Raw genomic sequence first — 21,101 nt, 5'->3', positions numbered from 1 at the left:
GCTTCTTGCCATAGTCATTTGCCAAGTCCACTGTGATTTTTCACTCACAGAAGTCTTAGTTTCTTGGACTTACATTCGACCATTGCCATCATTCTCCTCTTCTTAAATTTAAGTGTCATTTAAAAGAACGAAGCCCCTGTTCTCCCTAATATTTCTTTGGAACAGGGTCTGGGAGCATCTCCGTGAGGGACACATCTGTTATTTTTATTCTAGTTTGTGTTCCCAGCCAGCTTAAGGAATGGCAGCTAATTGTAATGCAGATGTAACCATTTCCTGTAGCAGTACCATGTTATTCAGAGACAAAGGTTGTGTTGTGTTTTGTTTTGTTTTATTGATAGTGATAAGAGATTTTGCTAAGATTTTTGTTTAAATCGAACTTTAAAAAATCTAATGTTTAAAGAAAAGACCTTCGTAAACATACACAAAATTTTTTCTTCTGGAAATTTAAGAATGAAGAGGTAGAGAAAGAAATTAAGGAAGAAATTGACTCCAACGAAGAAGAAAGTGCCAAGAAAAAGCATTTGGATAAGAAGAGAAAATTGAAGGAGATGTTTGATGCAGAATATGATGAAGGAGAAAGCACATATTTTGATGATCTTAAAGGAGAAATGCAGAAACAAGCACAGGTGAGAAGCCTCAGTTCCTCTCAGCCCCTTGTCAAGACTATCATAGCACAGGAATCCCTGATTTTGTTTGGGTCCCTGCTCCCTATCCTGCTTCTGTGCCTTTCATTTGGACTCCTGGGTAGAGATGCATATGAGTGTGTTTATTCATGCAGTGAGCTCATTGTGTCTGCAGTCAGAAGGTCACCAGAAAAAGATTCATACCTATTTTGTAACAAGAATTAGGAAACAGAAATGACTGAGGCATGGTCTCTACTTTTGAGACTTTTACAACTTTTACAATGATCTGAGACAGTGTATTCATTTCAGTGCAAGCATTGGCTACCTATTCTGATTGCTGCTTCCTGATTTGAATGGCAGGTGATCAGTGGCCCATGTGGCTTATGGACACACCAGAGCTCATAGGAGGAGTGCTCTGAAAACTCATCCTGGTCAGAGTTCAGAAGGACATGTGGAATGTAAGGTCTGATGCAGAGATAAAGGGATATGGTGTGGCCCTCCTGCCTGGGGGTGCTGAGCAGGTTGCTGGAGGCGGTGATCTCACTCTGAAGGAGACAGACACAGAAACATGTGTACAGTTGAGGGTGAGCATCTGAGTTGCGCCTTGTTAGTGAGGCCAGGAGTGCCTGTGTAAGCTGGAACAGATCTAGGTCTTCATTTAGTCAAAGAACTATCTCCTGATTAGGCATTAGCTTCGTGGTTGCAAGTCTGTGTTGACCTTTGATTGGCATGACTAGGCTAACTCTGAAGTTTTTGCTTCACACCATTTACAATTTAAAATTACCTAGAGCCTTGTGGGCCATTGGAAAAGACTGAATGTTTCACTCTGAAATGGGAGTCCTTGGAGGGTTTTGAGCAGAGGAGAGACATTAAGGTAATCGGATCACTCTGCCAAAAGATCAGGCAGGTGGCACAAACCAGAGAGCTGGCAGTGGAAATGAGACAAAGAGTCAAACCCGGATAGACTTTATTTAGAAGCTGGGTCAGTAGGATTTCCTGGTGGACTGAATGTGGGGTGTGTAAGAGGAAATGAGGATGGTGACTGGAAGTTCCTGGAAGGATGGGTTGTTGTAAGTTAGACAGGAAACCCTCTGCAGATGCAGCTTTGGGAAGATGATGTTTGTTTCGGTTGGGTGTCATGCAGACAAGTGGAGTGTCAGGTCTGGAGAGAGGTCTGGCCAGGGACTTAGATGTACAGCCCTCAGCATGTAGATGCCACTTAACGTTGTCAGGTGGCCAGGGAGTGAGTGCAGAGTGAGTGGGAGGAGCAAGACTGGCATGGGCGAGATGGGGCGACTGTGGCCGTGAGGCCTGAGCAGTGCCCAGGCAGGAGAAGCAGTGTGAGCATGCAGGCACACGGGAAGCCAGTTGTACACGGAGGCGAAGCGTTGTTCAGACCCTGCTGCCATGTTAACTCTGGTGAAGGCAGAGTTGACCACTGGAAGAGTCCTTCAGTGTGGGGGCCTTCATCAGTCTTGGCAAGCACCAATTTTCATGGAGGTAGGAGAATGGGAGCAGAGGAACTGGAAGCTGTGACTGCAGAAAACTTTTGTGGCATTTTGCTGCAGAGAGAAGCAGAGAAATGGAGCAGTTGTTGGTGGAAAAAGTGGAATCAAAAGGTTTTGAGATAAGAGAGGGAACAGAGGGAAGAGCTGTTGGAGTAAAGTCCAGGAAGAGTGGATGATGTCTAGTGAGCAAGTGATGTGTGGCCCTGAGTAGAAGCATGGACAAATCATCTGTTCCTGAGCTGCCCGTAGAACTTTCTGTGATCATGGAGATGCACGTCTTTGCTTCCCAGTATTGTAACCCTGGCCGCAGGTTGATATGGACCACTTCCAGTGTGGCTAGTATGATTGAGGAACTGCATTTTAAATATTACCTAATTGTAATTAATTTTAATTTAAATAGCCACACATAGCTCCCCTATGGGCCAGGTCAGAACTCTGATAAGGCTGGATATGGGAGGAAACCCTGGTAGAGGGTTGACCAGGGAGGTTCTTTTGGTTTTGGAGTGAATCAGGAAACAGCCATCAGCTGAGTGGAGGTGAGGGTGGTGTTGGGTGTTTGAAGACGGGAAAAGTGTGAAAGAATTGTTTGGAGAGGAAGGAAAGAAGGTGTGGACTGGAGACATTTCCAGTGTTCAGGCACGCAGGGCTCCACAGAGTTATCTACATTTGCTGTCCCTTGGAGCAGCAGAGAAGAAAACGGTTGGGACATATTCTGAGCAGACTGTAGAGGTAAAATGTGTAGGTTTTTTTTGTTTGTTTGTTTCTTGCTTTTTGTTTTTTGAGACGGAATCTCGCTCTATTGCCCAGGCTGGAGTGCAGTGGCACTATCGCAACTCACTGCAACCTCCGTCTCCCGGGTTCAAGCAGTTCTCTCACCTCTGCCTCCTGAGTAGCTGGGACTACAGGCACACACCACCACACCCAGCTAATTTTGGTATTTTTAGTAGAGACGGGGTTTCACCATATTGAAGACTGGTTTCAAACTCCTGATCTCATGTGATCCACCTGCCTCGGCCTCCCAAAGTGCTGGGACTACAGGCGTGAGCCTCTGTGCCTGGCCAAATGTGTAGTATTTTTAATAGGATAAAGCCTACATAATTCTGTCCATAGTTCCTTTATTTAGAAATTGCGCCTTTGTTCATGTTACTCTTATGTTTATTACAGATAACGGCATATGGGTTTGTTTTTTTTTTTCCTGTCATGTGTAGCTGAATCGCGCAGAATTTGAAGATCAAGATGATGAAGCCAGAGTTCAGTATGAGGGTTTTCGACCTGGGATGTACGTCCGCGTTGAGATTGAAAATGTTCCCTGTGAATTTGTGCAGAACTTTGACCCCCATTACCCCATTATCCTGGGTGGCTTGGGCAACAGTGAGGGAAATGTTGGATACGTGCAGGTGGGTCCCTTTGCTGGGTATTTGGTGCCTGAGGCTCTGTAGATTTTCCCTCCATCAATCATCTTACCCTCTCGTCCCCTCAGATGCGTCTGAAGAAACATCGCTGGTATAAGAAAATCCTCAAGTCCCGAGATCCAATCATATTTTCTGTAGGGTGGAGGAGGTTTCAGACCATCCCACTCTATTATATCGAAGACCACAATGGAAGACAAAGGCTTCTAAAGTATACGCCACAGCACATGCATTGCGGAGCAGCCTTTTGGGGTAAAATATGATTACAATAACTTGCCTATTGCTGAGATTAAACCTTACAGGCTGCATTATTATAGCTTTTTGCTTTTCCTTTCATAAAATTTCACTCCTAAGATTTTTCTCTTTTCTGGGAGCGGGGAGGTGGTTTGGAGTATATATGTAAATCTATATCCAAATCTAAATGTCCATATCCAGTATGTTAAACTAGAATCTAAAATTTGTGGTTTGCTATATTTCTTTTTTTGCTTTTCCTTTAAGGCCCTATCACTCCACAGGGAACTGGTTTCTTGGCAATACAGTCTGTCAGTGGCATAATGGTAACTATCTTGGATGATTTCTTTTACAGATTGGTTTGAGAAATATATCCTGAATGTGGGTTATATACATGAGACTTTTAAGTTGAAAATTACTCATTTTTATTAATATAAAGTAAATTTCCCTTTGCTTTTACTCTTCTTACATCCTTTTCAGTAGGGTGTGGGATTAAAGGAGGGGAGGTGGAAGAATTATAATGGTACATTTCCTATTTTTGTGCATCTTTTGGATTTATTTATCTAAGCAAGTACTTAAGAAGTGCTCACCATGTGCCAAGCACTATATGAGGTTGTGAGGAGCCATCAGAGACCAGCCAGACACGAGACTCCCTGCAGCCGTGCTGGGGTAGCAGTCTGTTCACACCATTTTCATTTGACCAGTCAGGCAGGGCGGGGTTTATCGGTCCCATTTAACAGAGAAGAAAGCAGAATAATGAGCAGATGGAATCTGCCCTGGAGGTCCAAATTTTAATTTCCTAAACATTGCAACTGTATTTTCTTTTCCATTTCATTCCAAATAAATCATTATAGTGAAATTACATTCCTCTGAAATCACTCTCAGGAAAGTACTCAAGTAGCCCTTGTTTTTTGTTTGTTTGTTTTGTTTTGTTTTGTTTTTTGAGACAGAGTCTCAGTCTGTCATCCAGACTGGAGTGCAGTGGCACGATCTTTGCTCACTGCAACCTCTGCCTCCTGGGTTTAAGCGGTTCTCCTGCCTCTGCCTCCCAAGTAGCTGGGATTACAGGTGTGCATGGTGGCATGCCAAGCTAATTTTTGTGTTTTTAGTAGAGACGAGATTTTGCCATATTGGCCAGACTGGTCTTGAACTTCTGACCTCAGGTGATCTGCCCACCTCAGCATCCCAAAGTGCTGGGATTACAGGTATGAGCCACGGTGCTCAGCCTCATGTCACCCTTGTTATTTTGGCTTACCAACTTTAGTTTTGGATTGCTTTTGTCAGACCACTGGGTTGCAAGTTCAGATAGTCTCTCTTGTTTTTCTTAGCTAATTGTAAGTAAAATTCACTTTGGTAATGTATTGTGTCACATAGAATTGAAGTTTTTCTCTTGCTGATATTATTCCTATTTTCAAATTTTGGGGTTCCTGTTAGCCTTATTTTTGGATAGCTGCCACAGGAGTTGTCCTTGATCTGGATAAATCCATAAAAATTGTGAAGAAATTAAAGCTAACTGGTTTTCCATATAAAATTTTCAAGAATACTTCATTTATTAAGGTCTGTATATCTATATATTCTCATATTTATAAATGTCCATATTGTTTGAGAAAAGGAATGAAATACCTTTAAAATATGGGCCTCATGTTTTTAGAAAAGTATTTGAAATCTTTTATAAACTTCATATTTTGTTTGTTCCTTTATATTCTGTTACTTAACTGTGCCGAAGAAAGCAGTAGTAAAACAGCTATTTTTGAGGCTGTTACTCATGACTTCCATGTGAGACTGCCACAGAAGTCATATTGAAAATATGTCATTTTATCCACTGGGTTTTGTTTCCTACTTTTTAAATTTGTGTTAACAAAGGAAAAAAAAAATCACAAGTTTGTCTAACCATTCAGCAGAAAAATCGACAAAGCATTTGCAGACAACTTGGCAAGGGTACAGAGAAACAGATGTACTGTTTTTCAGTATTTGGGGAGGGTGGTTTGAGCAGCATTTATTGACAATTTCATTAGTGGGGATGTTTCCATTAGAAACACAGAGTTAGGAAGATCATAAAATTGTTCTTGCAATATAAGGTAATAATACCACCGGCGTTTATCTTACTGTTTTCATGTTCTAAGTGTATGCACCTGAGTAAAAGGATCTGAGCGGCAGTCCTGTCTGAGAGACGCCAGCAAAGGCTGCCTAGGCCAGTTCAGTCCAGTAAATCCCTCTTCGATCTTCTCTTCCACACAGACAGCGGTGATGAGCATGCCCATGAACCCACATGATTATTTTGGGGGAAATGAAAGGGTTGTGTTTTTGAGGTAGTAATTCTACTTTCAGGGGCAAATACATTTTGATTATTGTATCACCCTTCAGTGAGTTGTTTTTTTTCTTTAACCAAGGATATATGTTTGAGGGAAGAAGTAAAGCATAAAGTATATGATTTTGTGTGTGTTTTTATCTTGCTATACCTGTAGGGAATGTTTAATTCTGCCTTGGAAGTAGCCAAATTTGAAGGTGCTGTGATTCGAACTGTCAGTGGGATAAAGGGGCAGATCAAGAAAGCGCTCTGAGCTCCAGAAGGAGCTTTCCGGGCCAGCTTTCAGGATAAGCTGCTGATGAGTGGTGAGTGTCCTGAGTAGTGTTCAGGGCAGGGTGTTACCATTCATGCTTGACTTCTAGCCAGTGTGAAGAGAGGCTGGAGTCAGGTCTCTAGAGAGTTGATCAGCTCCAGCCTTAGATCTCCCAGTCTCATGCGGTGTGCCCATTCGCCTTGTGTCTGCAGTCTCCTGGCCACACCCAGTAACAGTTCTGTGATCTATGAGAATAGTTTCTTAGCGAGCTTTCCCTTCAGATACTTTGCAACCAGGTAGAGAAGTTTGGAGTGAAGGTTTTGTTCTTTGTTTCTTCACAATATGGATATGAATCTCCTTTTGAAAACGTTAAAGTAAATTACCTCTCTTTTCAGATATTGTCTTCATGCAAACTTGGTATCCTGTTTCCATCCCAGCCTTCTATAACCCAGTAGCATCTTTGTTGAAACCCAGTGGGTGAGAAAGACACCTGGTCAGGAATGTGGACCACCAGCCAACTCGGGCTTACCCATGGCGTCAGACTAAAGGCGAACAAGGACTCTCTGTGTAAGGTACCGGTCGCGTGTGTGTTAGTGGAGATGCAGTCTGTGCCCTGCAGACAGGGAGTCACACAGACACTTTTCTATAATTTCTTACATGCTTTGAATGTTCAAGTATAAAGTCTAATGTTAAATTTGATTGAACAGTTGTATATTCACGGAATATTTTGTAACGGAACACCAAAAAATGGTAATAGTGGTTCTTTCTGGATTGAAGACAAACTTTTCTTTTTTAAAATAAAATTTATTTTATATATTTGAGGTTGACCACATGATCTTAAAGGATACATATAGTAAACTGGTTACTACAGTGAAGCAAATTAATGTATCTACTATCTCACATAGTTTCATTTTTTTGTGTTTGACAGGAACAGCTAAAATCTTATTTAACAAAAATCCCAAAGACAACACATTTTTATTAACTACAGCCCTCATGTTGTACATTAGATCTTTAAGTTTTTCATCCTGCATGTCTGCTAGTTTGTATTATTTTAATGTATGTCTCCCCATTTACTATTGGTCATTTCCTATTTGGCCCATTTTTCAACTGGGTTGTTTTTCTGCTCGTAAGTTGTAAGAGTTCTTTACTGATTTTTGGATATTAACACTTTATCAGATATGTGATTTGCAAATATTTCTTCCAGTCTGTAGGTTCCCTTTTCATTTTATTGGTTGTTTCTTTCACTGTGCAGAAGCTTTTTAGCTTGATGCAGTCCTCCTTGTTTATGTTTGCGTTAGCCTGGCTTCTGGTGCAATATCCAAAAAATTATTGCTAAGGCCAATATCAAGAGGCTTTCCCCCTATGTTTTCTTCTAGGAGTTTTATGGTTTCAGGTCTTCTTTAGGTCTTGCATCTGTTTTGAGTTAAGTTTTGTGTGTGGTGTATGATCAGGGTCCAATTTTATTCTTTTGCATGTGAAAATCCAGTTTTCCCAGCACTATTATTGAAGAGAATATCTTTTTTTCCACTGTGTTGTCTTATTTGCCCTTGTCAAAAATTAGTTGGCAGTATATGACCTTTATTTCAAAAGTCTCTGTTCTGTTCCATTGGTCTATTTTTTGTTTGTTTGTTTTTATGCCAGTACCATACTGTTTTGATTACTATAGTTTTGTAATACAATTTTAAATCAGGAGATGTGATGTCTCCAACTTTTTCTCTAACAGTAACCTGTTGGCTGTTTGGGATTTGTTATGGTTCCATATGAGTTTCAGGATTGTTTTTTCTGTTTTTTTGAGATGAAGTCTCACTCTGTCACCCAAGCTGGAGTGCAGTGGCACGATCTTGGCTCACCGCAACCTCCACCTCCTGGATTCAAGCAATTCTCCTGCCCCAGTCCCCCGGGTAGCTGAGACTACAGGCACGTGCCACCATGTCTGGCTAATTTTTGTGGTTTTAGTAGAGACAGGGTTTCACTATGTTGGCCAGGCTGGTCTCCAACTCCTGACCTCATGATTCACCTGCCTCGGCCTCCCAAAGTGCTGGGATTACAGGTGTGAACCACCACATCCGGCCAGATTGTGTTTTTCTGTTCTGTGAAGAATGCCATCAGAACTTTGATGAGAATTGTTTTAAATCTGTATATTTGCTTTGGGCAGTGTGAACATTTTAACAATATTAATTCTTCTGACCATGAACATAGGATATCTTTCCATTTGTTCATGTCTAAATTTCTTTCATCAATGTTTTATGGTTTTCAAGTGTACACATCTTTCACCTTCTTGGTTAAATTTATTCCTAAGTTTTTGTTTTTCTTTGATGCTGTTGTAAATGAGATTATTTTCTTGATTTCTTTGTCAACTAGGTTATTTGTATATGGAAATGCGACTGATTTGTATATGTTGAGTTTATACCTTGCAGCTTAACTGAATCAATTTAGTAGTTCTCACAGTTTTTTTGTGGAATCCTTGGGGTTTTTTAGATAAAGGATCTTGTCATCTGCAAATAGAGATAATTTTACTTCTTTAATTTAGTTGCCTTTTTTTTTTTTCCTCATCTGATTGCTCTTGCTAGTACTATGTTGAATACAAGTGACAAGACTGGGCATCTCTATCTTGTACTCAATCTTAGTGGAAAAGCTTTCAGTTGTTCCCCACTAACTATGATGTAGACTGAGGGTTTTTTATAAATGGTCTTTATTATGTTGAGAAACTTTCCTTCTATACATAAACTATTAAGAGGTTTTATGAAGAAATGTTGCTAAACTTTGTTAAATGCTTTTTTTGCATCAATTGAGGTGACCATGTGGTTTTACATTTTATTTTGTTAATGTGATATATCACATTGATTTGCATATGTTAAACCAGGCTTGCACACCAGGGAATAATCCCACTTAATCATTATGTATAATCTTTTTGATGTGTTGTTGAATTCTATTTGCTAAAATTTTTTTTAGGATTTTTGCATCAGTGTTTAATTTATTGGAGAAGTTGACTTGTAGTTTTTCTTGTGTGTGTATGTGTGTGTTTTGGTTTGGCTTAGGTATTAAGGTGGCACTGGCCTGGTGAAATGTGTTTGGAATTATTTCCTCTCACTCTATTTTTGGGAGAAGTTTAAGAAGTAAACCCCCAGGGGATGGGAGTGACTCTGGACATGGGAGTTACGTGGTAGTGACTCTGGACCCTGGAGTGGTGGAACACAGCAGCATCCCAGTCTCCATGAGGCCAAGTACAGTACCAGCAAGGACCCCAGAATGGTGGAGCACTGCTGTGGCTTGGGCCCTTGGGGGCAGGGACCAGCGCAACAACTACTTCTCTCCCTGGAGAGGCAGGTGCCTGGGCAACTCAGATTCTCCAGGGATAGTCCAGTTTCAAGAAAGCAGGGTTCCACAGTTGTTTGTCCTGAAAGGCAAGATATCCCAGTTCAGCCAATGCTATTTTCCTGGGATGTGGGGGTGCCATGTTGTCTCATCCCTGTCAGGTGTGGCTGCTCAGCTCAGCCAAGACTGATTCCCTGTGAAGCAGGGCAGTGCTGCAGCTCTCATGCAATGAGAGTTTGTCTGCTCTGGGTAGCCAAGGCACTGATTCCCTGGAAAGCAGGGCACCAAGTCAGCTCAGGGCCCAAGGGGCAGGGCGCAATTGCAGCTGGGAGGGGAGGGGCACAGCAGCCTGGCCCCACAGGGTAGGGTGTATGCTGTGATGTGGACTTCGTTTGTTCCCACCAGCACTCATGTTGAAATTTGATTCCAAATGTGGTGGTGTGGGAGGTGGGGCCTAGTGGGAGGTATTTGGGTCACTGGGGCAGATCCTTTATGAATAGGTTAGGCCTTTTCATGGGACTGGATTAGTTACCAGGAGTGGATTATCAGAGTCAGTTCAGCTTCCTAGACTCTCGTGTTTCCTCTCTTGCCATGTGAGCCCTTTGCATACACCTGTTTCCCCTTCCACTTTCCCCATAAGATGAAGCAGCACAAGACCCTCACCAGATGTGCTGCCCTATCTCAGACTTTTCAGACACAAGCAGGGTGAGCCAAATAAACCTTTTTTATAAAATAAGTTACCGAGTCTCAGGTATTCTGTTACAGCCATACTAAATGGCCTAAGACAGTGTAACAGCAGCTCAGGGGTGGCGGGCCACTAGGCGGGGGTGATACAGAGCAACAAACCCTGAGGATGGTAGAAAGGTGCGGTGGCTGCTCACCCTGGGCGGGACATGCTCCCGAAGTGGTTCCGGGTCCAGGAGGTCACGTTGCAGCAGCAGCTGGTCCATAGGGGTGGGGCGCAACATCAGTTCCTTCTCTGAGGGGAGTGCTGGGGCTGCTGGGCCCCTTTTGCTTCCTTATCTCCGCAGGGAGACATCCCCTCTGCTTCAGGCTGATCCCTCTGGGGATGGGTGGTGGGGGACAGATATTTCCTTCTCTCCTTTATGTGACCGTCCTGGTTTTCTGTGCTCTACTGGATTTCTGCTACTCCTTGATGCACTCTGGGGCTCTCCTTTAGAACCTTCATCAAAATATAGTTGTTTGCTGCTTTGGCTGTCTTTGTCAGAGGACAAACGCAGGGGACTATTGATTGGCCCCTTGCTGGTGTCCCTCCCTCTTAAACTTTTCACTGGGTACTCTTTTGAACCACTTTTTCCCCCACCATATACATGTATTTTTAAAGCATCAATGTGCTAATTTCTATTGAAGCAATGTGGATTTTTCTGAAAGTTTTAATGTTTTAATAAGCTTTTTATTGAAATGTTAATGTACATACAGAAGAATGCCCAAATCGCAGGTGTGCAGCTAGATGAACTGTAGCACACCAGGCTGCCACACCCTGGACCAAGCAGTAGCCTTACACTGAAGCCTATCCCAGGCACTGCTGCCCCACCCCGCCCCCCAAAATAGCCACTTTCCCAGTTCCTGACATAGATTTGTTCTGCCTGGTTTTGAATTTTATAAAATACAACACATTCTATTTAGCCTGGCTTCTTTGCTTCAGTATTATAGGACACAACCATGTTCTTGTCTATGGCAGACATTGATTTATTGTCATTGTTGAGTTCCATTATATGACTGTGTCACCATTTATCCACTGATGAGTAAAATGATTTCCTATTTTTGGCCGTTATCCCATGGCCCTGAACGCTAGGTCTGGATATGGGACTTGCGGGTATGCAGGGGCACACACACTTCTGCTGGAGGATCCCTGGGTGGGGTGGAGACTCCAGGACACCTGTGCTCTGCCTCAACGTGGAGGCTTCTGTGTCGTGTTCTGGGAGCACAGTGGCTTGGCCTCCACCAGCAGCAGCAGCTTAAAGAGTTCCTGCTGTTCCACATGCTTGAAGACAATTCAAGTTTTGTTTTGTTTTGTTTTTCTTTTTTTTTTTTAGGTGTTCAGTGCCTGTCTGGACTTCTATTTTCATTTAGATTTTTGGTTTCTTAGAAATTTCGTTATTCTCTTCATAGCTTAACAACGTGTTTGAAAAGATTTGTTTTCATGTGGAGTATTCAGTTTTGTAAGAAGAGGGTTGTTCAAGGCATCAGTCTGCCACCCTGCTAGAAACAGAAGTCTCCCAGGCATTTGTTTTTATATAAAGTAGTTAATGAAATTTTGAACCGTCTTACATGAATTTTTATTAAAATACACTTCAGGATGTGGTGCCCATTATCCATTCTACTCTTCTGTGAGAAGCAGATTTCTCTGAATTCTTGAATTCAAAAACAATTGGGGTTCGTAAACAGAGAATATGGAATATTATTGGGGATGATGTCTTTAATACTACATTTCAAGACATAGGAGAAACTTTTTCTTTAATAAAAGCCTAGGGCAAAACTTTCAGTTTATTAATAGTATTTATGAGGCCATTAAGAATTTGTGCCATCTTGATTGAACATAGAATTTAAGATTACCTTGAAAATTCAGTACAGAGTATTTTGCCTTCATCTGTTTTTGAGTCTCCCTTCTTTCAGCCAGCCTTCCATCAGAAATAGAATAAAGTTAAACTTCTTAATTAGAATCAGGAATCAGGACTCTTTGGCTGCTGACTGAAGGAAGAACTGTCCTTAAATCCAGAGTGGGCCAGGCGTGGTGGCTCATGCCTGTAATCCAAGCACTTTGGGAGGCCAAGGCAGGTGGATCACCTGAGGTCAGGAGTTCTAGACCAGCATGACCAACATGGTGAAACCCCATCTCTACTGAAAATACAAAAATTAGCTGGGCATGGTGGTGTGTGCCTGTAGTCCCAGATACTTGTGAGACTGAGACAGGAGAATTGCTTGAACTCGGGAGGTGGAGGCTGTGTGAGCTGAGATTGTGCCACTGCACTCTAGCCTGGGCGACAGGGCGAGACTCTATCTCAAACAAGCAAGCAAACAAACAAACAAACAAATGAAAAACCCAATATCTAGAGTGGTTGATAGTCAAGATGAAAAACTAAATTATTTTTGTTAGGCTGGGAAATAACCACCTCAGTGGCCTAAAGACAAGGCCTAAAATTTCCATGAAAAGAAACTGGGATCTATTCATCTGCTCTGTTGAGACCCCATAGTTCCATACCATAGAAATGGGCACAGAGGGTTTTGGGGGGAGAGTTGTAAGTATAAGCTCTCTGTTCCTCTGTTTACCAAGAATTATGGGGGTCCACTGAGGCAGTTCATATTTGGCGGATGATTGAGACCTGATTTCTCAGGGCCAGTGTACTCTGGTGTTGCTGATCTTGTGGAAAAGTCAACCCAATGAGAAGATTTTATACAGAAGTTTTAAATACACATTGGTCATAATTTGAATATGTCACGGTCTTTATTTTTCTTTTTAGCCAGTCCTAAGGCAATCCTGAGGCAAAAATTCACTGCAGATTCCAAAAGCCTCGCAGAAGGCCCTGCCATTTAAGAACAAGCCCAAGACCCAAGCAAAGGCAGGCAAGGTGCCGAAGAACAGGTGGAGACCGGCCGTCATACGCGAGCCTCATGAAAGACAGGTACTGTCGCCCATGCTGTACTGCATGCTGCGTTTAAATAGGAAAAGAACGCTCTCAGCAGCACACTTCCTGTTTCTACTGCAGTCTCAGTTATTCAGGGCACTGGAACTAAAGTCAGAGGAAGAGCCAGAGTCCATTTCCCTTCCTTTGCCTGGTCCTGCTCTGCCCTGTGCTTTTGATGGGGATAACAGGCACATGGCTGGGGAACTCCTCTGTCTTGGTTAGCTGCACACAGTGTCCACAGAATGATGAACACAGGTGGTAAAGGTAAAATGCGATCACACCTGTGTCTCCATGCCAACAATGACTTCCTAGCGCAGGATGCATTTTCATGCAGTTAATATTCATTTGGATCATGGGTTGCCTCTAGTCTTAGTGTTTAGGATGCGAGTGTGTCAGGTGGCTGAGAGCATTCTGATACTCACTGGCTTTTGTCCTGGTCAGATCCTCGCACTGCTGGATGCTCTGAGTATGGTGCACAGTCAGAAGATGAAGAAGGCCAAGGAGCAGCAGCACCTGCACAATAAGGAGCACTTCAGAGCCAAGCAGAAGGAGGAGGAGGAGAAGCTGAAGCGGCAGAAGGACCTCAGGAAGAAGCTCTTCCGAATTCAGGGGGAGAAGGAAAGAAGCAACCAGAAGTCCAGTTTGAAGGGGGCTGAGGGCCAGTTGCAGTAAGCCTTTGGACTGGAGGGACTGTCCCTGGATCTGCGGAGGTGGACGGTTTCAAACATCACAGTTTGAATGCCTGTGAATGACAAGTCAGTGGGCAAGAGCCCAAGAGATGTCTCTACCCAAACTGTGCCTGCAAGAGGAGGAACGGAGAAGCCTGGACTGCTGGGACTGGGTTCGTTCTCACCACCTGGGGCTGTCGAGATTTAAAGTGATGTAAGCTGTGGTTATGTGGATTCTCTTACTTTCCTCTGCCTGCCTCAGTTTAATTATTTTGTGCTACAAAACTATCATTACAATTTTTTTTTGTTAGTTTTGGCTTAGTAGTTTTCATTAGGGATGAATGCCTGACAATCCTTTGTGGATAATTATTTATGCTACCACCTTCATGAGGAGTCTTCCAGAAGAGAAAGAAATATTCACTTGAACCCTCAGCTCTCATGGAAAATTTCAGAGAAGGGTGTGTAGTGTTTTTGTTGTCTGTTATTTCCTTTGATCACTGGCCCTTGTGGACATTTTCTATCTTATTTCATATGTTTGCACATTAGTATAGTGACAAGGTAACAGTAAGTACATTTTTAAAGCTTTAGACCAGGAGATTGTCAGGTGCAGAGACCAAGTAAATCGTATATATCAATGAGATAGGCTTCCCATGTTATGCTCATATGTTATGCCCATATTATGCTCATGCATTATACCTGCCTAACTGCATTGACTTTTTTTTTTTTTTTTTTTTTCCCAGACAGAATCTCACTCTGTCACCAGGCTGGAGTGCAGTGGTGCAATCTGGGCTCAGTGCAATCTCCGCCTCCCAGGTTTAAGCAATTCTCCTGCCTCAGCCTCCCGAATAGCTGAAATTACAAGCACACGCCACCACATCCAGCTAATTTTTGTATTTTTTGTAGAGACGGGGTTTCACCATGTTGGCCAGGATGGTCTCAAACTCCTGACCTTGTGATCCACCCTCCTCAGCCTCTCAAAGTGCTGGGATTACAGGTGTGAGCCACGGCGCCCAGCTCATTGCCTTTTTAAAAAATTAAACATTATATTGATATAATCATACTATTATAAAGGCAATGAATGTATTTTATGATTATATGTTGATATAATTATATGCAATCTAATCCTATACAATGTAATCATAGAGTCACACATAGTTGTATACTTTGCCCAATTTCTTTCAGCGGTAACATTTCACACATATCACAATCAGGATATTGATATCAATACAACCCACTGATTTTATTCACATTTCCCCAGCTTTACTTTCCCCAACGTATACTCCTCCATGTGTGCATGTGTGTGTAGAAATATGGAATGCAGCTGGGCACAGTGACTCACGCCTGTAATCCCAGCACTTTGGGATGCTAAGGCAGGAGGATCACTTGAGCTCAGGAATTTGAGACCAGCTTGGGCAACATGGTGAAACCTCATCTCTACAAAAAATACAAAAATTTGCCAGATGTGGTGGTGCACACCTGCAGTTCCAGCTGCTTGGGAGGCTGAAGCAGGAGGATCACTTGAGCTCAAGAGGTCGAGGCTGCAGTAAGCCGTGATAGCACCACTGCACTCCAGCCTGGATGACAGAGCAAGACCCAGTTTCAAAAAAAAAAAATGTATATTTATATATACCTATATAAAAATATATATACACATATATATACGGAGAACATATATATACACACATATATATGTAGAACATATATATACACATATATATATGTAGAACACTTCATGAATTTATATGTCATCTGTGCACGGGGCCCATGCTGACTTCTGTGTTGTGCCAGTTATAATATGTGTGCTGCTGACATGAGTACTGCATTGCCTTTACAACATCATAGGGGCCAAAGAGGGTCAGCAGGATTGTGAGCAGTTGGCCTAGTCTGAGAGGCTGTCTAAAAGCCGAAAGCTGTCAATAGACAGGTGCTCAGCTTTGTGTCTCCATAAGAAGGGAAGGGGATGTGAGGATCCCATCAGGGCTGGGTCCATCTGGGATGTGATAGTTAGAACATGCCCAGACCTTTCTGAGCAACTCTGGGTGTAAATTTTCCTCTATTTCTCAAGAGCTATTATGAATTTCATCATCCAGCATGCTGACAGATCTGGGGACTGACACATAGTAAGTCCATAACAATTATAAAACAATTTAAAACTAATATGTTATATAGCATAATCTGTACATTTTAAAATGCAAAACTATAATTCAATTAAACTATACAAGACACTCTGTCATACCATGTTTTATAATTAAGTAGCTTATAAAGTGATCAGCAAGTGGCTTATACAACAAGCAAATTTGTTCAAAGAGAAGCCTTGCAAATAAGTATTTATAATTGTATAGTTTTATATTTCAGCCAGAAGAGTGAACTCCGTTAAGCAATGGGAGAAATAAAAGAAGGTTTAATTACAGTTGCAGATAATCATCTTTTCCAAAGGCAATATATGTAGGTAGAAGTCGTACCTGTTAATATGAAAAATCTTGGTTTACCATATTTGGAGAACAAGGGAAATAAAAAGTTTGTATATCAAGATTATTTAAAACTAAAGTTAAGGAATCTCTAATGTCTGAAAGAAATAATAAATAGCATTTTCTATGTAGAATTTTTATTGGTGAAGGTCCCACCTGGCCAGGTTAGTAAAATACAGTCACACATCAATTAAGGATGGGGATACATTCTGAGATATGTATCATTAGGCAATTTTGTCATTGTGCAAACATCATAGAGTGACACGCAAGCCTAGATGGTACCGCCTACTGTGCACCTGGGCTCTATGGTATGGCCTATTGCTTCTAGGCTACAAACCTGGACAGCATGTGACTGTACTGACTACTGTAGCCAGTTGTAACACAGTGGTAAACATTTATGTATCGAAACATAGAAGAGGCATAGCAAAAATAGGATATGTTGGACCCACCGCCATATATGTGGTCCGTCGACTGAACGTCATGCGGCATGTGGCTGTATGTATACACATAGTTTTTGCTGTGAGTTTGCATCCATCTCATAGGAAGACATATGTCACAATGAGGACCACACTGGAGAGTGTGTAAATTACTTTTCAATACTAATAGCTTATTCATTTGATATTGTCAGCAAGTATGTTGCAAAAATAAATTCCACCAGAATGTGAGTCCCCTGAGAGCAGGAACTGGGTTGTTCACCTTGCTGGCACTTGGAGTAAGAGCCACTGAGCTTAGCACTGCATAAAATTGCTTGGAAGAAAGAAGGGAGGGCATTCCAGGTAACTGAAGCATTGCTATGCAAAGTAAGCATTTGCCCTCTAAAATATTTTAACAATTTTTATAGAAACCTTTCTCAATTGCATTGAACTTTATTAATTGTAAAAATTACTCTGTTATACCTTTCTATGCTTTCACTATGCACAGGCAGCCATAGGTGCTGGGTATGTTTTGAAAACATATTGAACCTACAGTGTACATATCATTCCATGCCATTAAATATTCTTATTTAATCATAGATGTGTTCAGGTGTGTTTGGTTTCCTATTTGTGGATGTACTAGATTGTTTCTTTTTTTTTAACAAAACTTGTGAACTTGCTTTAAGTATTATCATTTGGTGACATGCTTGCCATTTCACACCTGGCTGACCCCATGTGTATTTAAGCAGATTTAATTGAAAAATTAAAAAAAAAAATTTTAAGGCCGGGTGTGGTGGCTCACGCCTGTAATCCCAGCACTTTGGGAGGCCAAGGCGGGTGGATCACAAGGTCAGGATATCGAGACCTTCCTGGCTAACATGGTGAAACCCCGTCTCTACTAAAAAATACAAAAAATTAGCCGGGCGTCGTGGCGGGTGCCTGTAGTCCCAGCTACTCGGGAGGCTGAGGCAGGAGAATGGCGTGAACCGGGGAGGTGGAGCTTGCAGTAAGCCGAGATCACGCCACTGCACTCCAGCCCAGGCGATAGAGAGAGACTCCGTCTCAAAAAAAAAAAATTTTTTTTTAAGAAAAAAATCTGTATGTAGGTAGACCCATGTAGTTTGGACACTTGTTGTTCAAAGGTCACAACTGTACCTGTGGTGACTGATATAAAACAGATGACCAAAAATGTTAGTTTTATTTCCCCATCTGGTCCCATTTAAAAGAGCTGTTTAGGTCTGAGAATTTTCACATGTACAAAGTTCCACTCAAGGATGCCGAGGAACTGCACCCCTCTTGCTGGAGTCCAGCCCTCCCCACCCAACCCTGCTGACTGCTGATGCACCTTCCATCCCTGTCACACTGTTGTCTCGGGAAGGTCACGTGAGTGGAGACACGCAGCATGGGATCTCTGTAACTGGCTGCTTTTGCTAAGCATCATGTTTTTGAGATCCACCCCAGTGCTCTGTGTGTCAGTGGCGTGTTCCTTTCTATTGTGGAATGGTGTTTGCCTGCACAGGGAGACACGGGTGGTTACCCCTTCATCCATGGGAGGACATGTAGTTGTGTCCAGATTTGGGCGATTATGGACAGAGTTGCTATAAATATTTGTGCAGAGGTTTTCATGTGAACACAATTTTTCCTTATTGCAGGGAAAATCGTTGTGGGACTGCTGGGCTATGTGGTTTAACAGAACTGTCAAAGTGCTTTCCAGTGTCACCTCACTGTGGTTTTGATTTGCATTTCCCTAATGACTAGTGTTGATGGTCTCTCATAGGCTTGCTGTCTTCCACATAGAGCGTCCTCTTCAGTGAGGATCCAAGTCTTTTACCCACTTTTGTTTGGATGGTTTTCTAACTGTTGATTTTGAGAGTTCTTTATATATGCCAGACTACTTTCTTTGTTGGATATGTGGTTTGCAAATATTCTCTCCCAGCCTTTAGCTGTCTTTTCAGTGTTTTTTAATAGTGTCTTTTTCCAAGCTATGTTTTTTATTTTGATTACGTCTAATTGATGGATTTTTGCTTTTACATGCATTTGGCGTCATGTCTAAGAACAATTTCCCTAACCTCAAGTGATGAAGATTTCTTCCTATGTTTTCTTCCAAAACTTTAAACACACTCTCTCCCTCTCTCTCTCTCTGGTACCAAATAAAGAGGAAACACTCATGACAATTGCAGTCCTGGTTTCTGTAGCTGGTCACATGGTCCTATAACTACGTTCTTCCACTCCCCAGTATGTATTCCCTTTGCCTTCAGGAAGCCTCTGTTGGTTGTGGTTTTTAACCTGGTGGGGAACCCTCATTCCCAAAGGTTCTGGACTATTACTAATCCTGCCTAGATTGGGTTGTTGTGCTTTTCCATTGATCTTAATCACAGCACATTCCCCAAGAGCCCTCCTATACCCCAGACATGCTCTTCCCCAGTCCGTTGTGAAGCAGCAGGGCAGTTTCTCCTTGGTGGTCTGGACCAGCCACCCCCACCAGCGCAGGAACTCCTTCTTTACCTGTTGATCCAGAGGCATGAGGAGCTTGGCGCTGCTGGGTGGCAGCCTAAACTTCCAGTGCAATGGATCATCGCTGTGTCTCCTGGCGGCAGCATTCCTCCCTCTGGAACTAAGACCTCTAGGCCAGCAGAGCATAAGGTATTGGGGACGAGGAGCAAAACTTTTGCTAGTAATTTTGTTATTTCACAAATGTTATATACATGGAATCATATAGTATGTACCTTTTAAAGATTGACTTACTTTTTAAAATTGATAATTTATTTGAGTTTCATTCAAGTTGTTTCATGTGTCAGTAGATTGTTCTTTGTAATGCTGGGTAGTATTCTATAATATGGATGTGCCGCAATGTATCCAACCATTCACCATTAAAGGACATCTGGGTAGTTTTCTGTTTGGGGTTATTACAAATAAAGCTGCTATGAACATTTGTATATAAAATTCTGTCTAAAAACAAGTTTTTGTTTGTGTCCTGGAAATGCCCATGGTTGCATTTTCTTGGTCCTATGATAAGTACATTTTCAGTTTGATAAGGAACTGCCAAATTTTTTCCAGAGTGGCTGTACCATTTTACATTTTCACCAGCAAGTGTGGGTGCTCTGTTGTCTCTGCATCCTTGCCAGGATTTGCTGTTATTCACTATTTTTTAAAAAAATATTATTTAAAGTTTTTTAGCTGGAGTCTCCATCTCCCAGGCTGGAGTTCATTGGTGTGATCTCGACTCACTGCAACCTCCACCTCCTGGGTTCAAGCAATTCTCCTGCCTCAGCCTCCCGAGTAGCTGGTTACAGGCATGTACCACCACGCCTGGCTAATTTGGAATTTTTAGTAGAGATGATCTACTATTCTTTTTATGCATTGCTAAATTTGATTTGCTAACACTGTCTTGAGGATTTTTCCATCTAGGCTTATGAGCAAAATCAGCCTGCAGTGTTCTTTCTTCTGTACCTTCCTCCTCTCTCCCTCCCTCCCTCCCTCCCTCCCTCCCTCCCTCCCTCCCTCCCTCCCTCCCTTCTTTCCTTTGTGCTGTCTTTGCTTTGTTTTGATATCAGGATAATGATATCATGTTCCTTTCTATTCTATTTTCTGGAAGAGATTGTGTAAAACTCTCGTTGATTCTTCTTTAAATATTTGGTAAATTCTCCAGTGAAACCATTTGGGTCTGGATATATTGTGTTCAGGAGATTTTTAGTTACAAATCCAATTTATATAACGGTTATAGGACTATTCAGGTTATATATTTCATCTTTTCTGAGTTATGGTAATTTGTGATTTTCACGGCATTGATCCATTTTTTCCTAGGCTGTCAAATTTGTCAGCATATAATTTTTATAGCATTTTTCATGGATGCAGGCTCTTTTGTGATATTTGTTTCATTCCTGATATTGGTGATTTGTGTGTTATCTCCTTTTATCTTTGTTCATCATGCTAGAGGATTATCAGTTTTATTAATTTTTTGAAGAACCTGTGTTTTGCTTCTTTAATGTTCTGCATTGCTTTCCTGTTTTTAATTTCATTAATTTCTGCTCTTAACTTTCCATCCTATTTGCCTTAACTTTATTTTGCTATTCTTCTTTTAGTTTCTTTTCTTTGACTATTGGTTTGAGAACTTTCCCTATTATTAATATAAGGATTTATAAAGTGCTATAAATTTCTCTCTCAGGTCTGCTATAGCTGAATCCCACTTTTTTTTTTTTTTTTTTTTTTTTTTTTTTTTTTAAGACAGGGTCTCATTCTGTCACTGAGGCTGGAGTGC

The 21,101-nt window shown here is 41.8% G+C and overlaps 1 protein-coding gene across 1 annotated transcript in view; it reads left to right on the top strand.

Moving 5' to 3' along the window:
- Nucleotides 1–17,440, top strand: part of LOC123566823 (ribosome biogenesis protein BMS1 homolog) — a 31,457-nt gene extending 14,017 nt beyond the window's left edge. Inside the window, 10 exon segments of the mRNA XM_065520552.2 lie at nt 450–626; nt 3,340–3,528; nt 3,612–3,792; nt 4,039–4,097; nt 5,206–5,328; nt 6,237–6,384; nt 6,728–6,801; nt 6,803–6,904; nt 13,130–13,291; nt 13,736–17,440. Of these exon segments, the coding sequence (XP_065376624.1) occupies nt 549–626; nt 3,340–3,528; nt 3,612–3,792; nt 4,039–4,097; nt 5,206–5,328; nt 6,237–6,384; nt 6,728–6,801; nt 6,803–6,904; nt 13,130–13,291; nt 13,736–13,966 (1,347 nt within the window). The 5' untranslated portion in view covers nt 450–548 and the 3' untranslated portion in view covers nt 13,967–17,440.
- Nucleotides 17,441–21,101: the final 3,661 nt, after the last annotated feature.

The sequence above is a fragment of the Macaca fascicularis genome, chromosome 9 (genome assembly GCF_037993035.2).
Source record: "Macaca fascicularis isolate 582-1 chromosome 9, T2T-MFA8v1.1".
NCBI lineage: Eukaryota > Metazoa > Chordata > Mammalia > Primates > Cercopithecidae > Macaca > Macaca fascicularis.
This window is presented reverse-complemented; position numbering and strand designations above follow the sequence as displayed.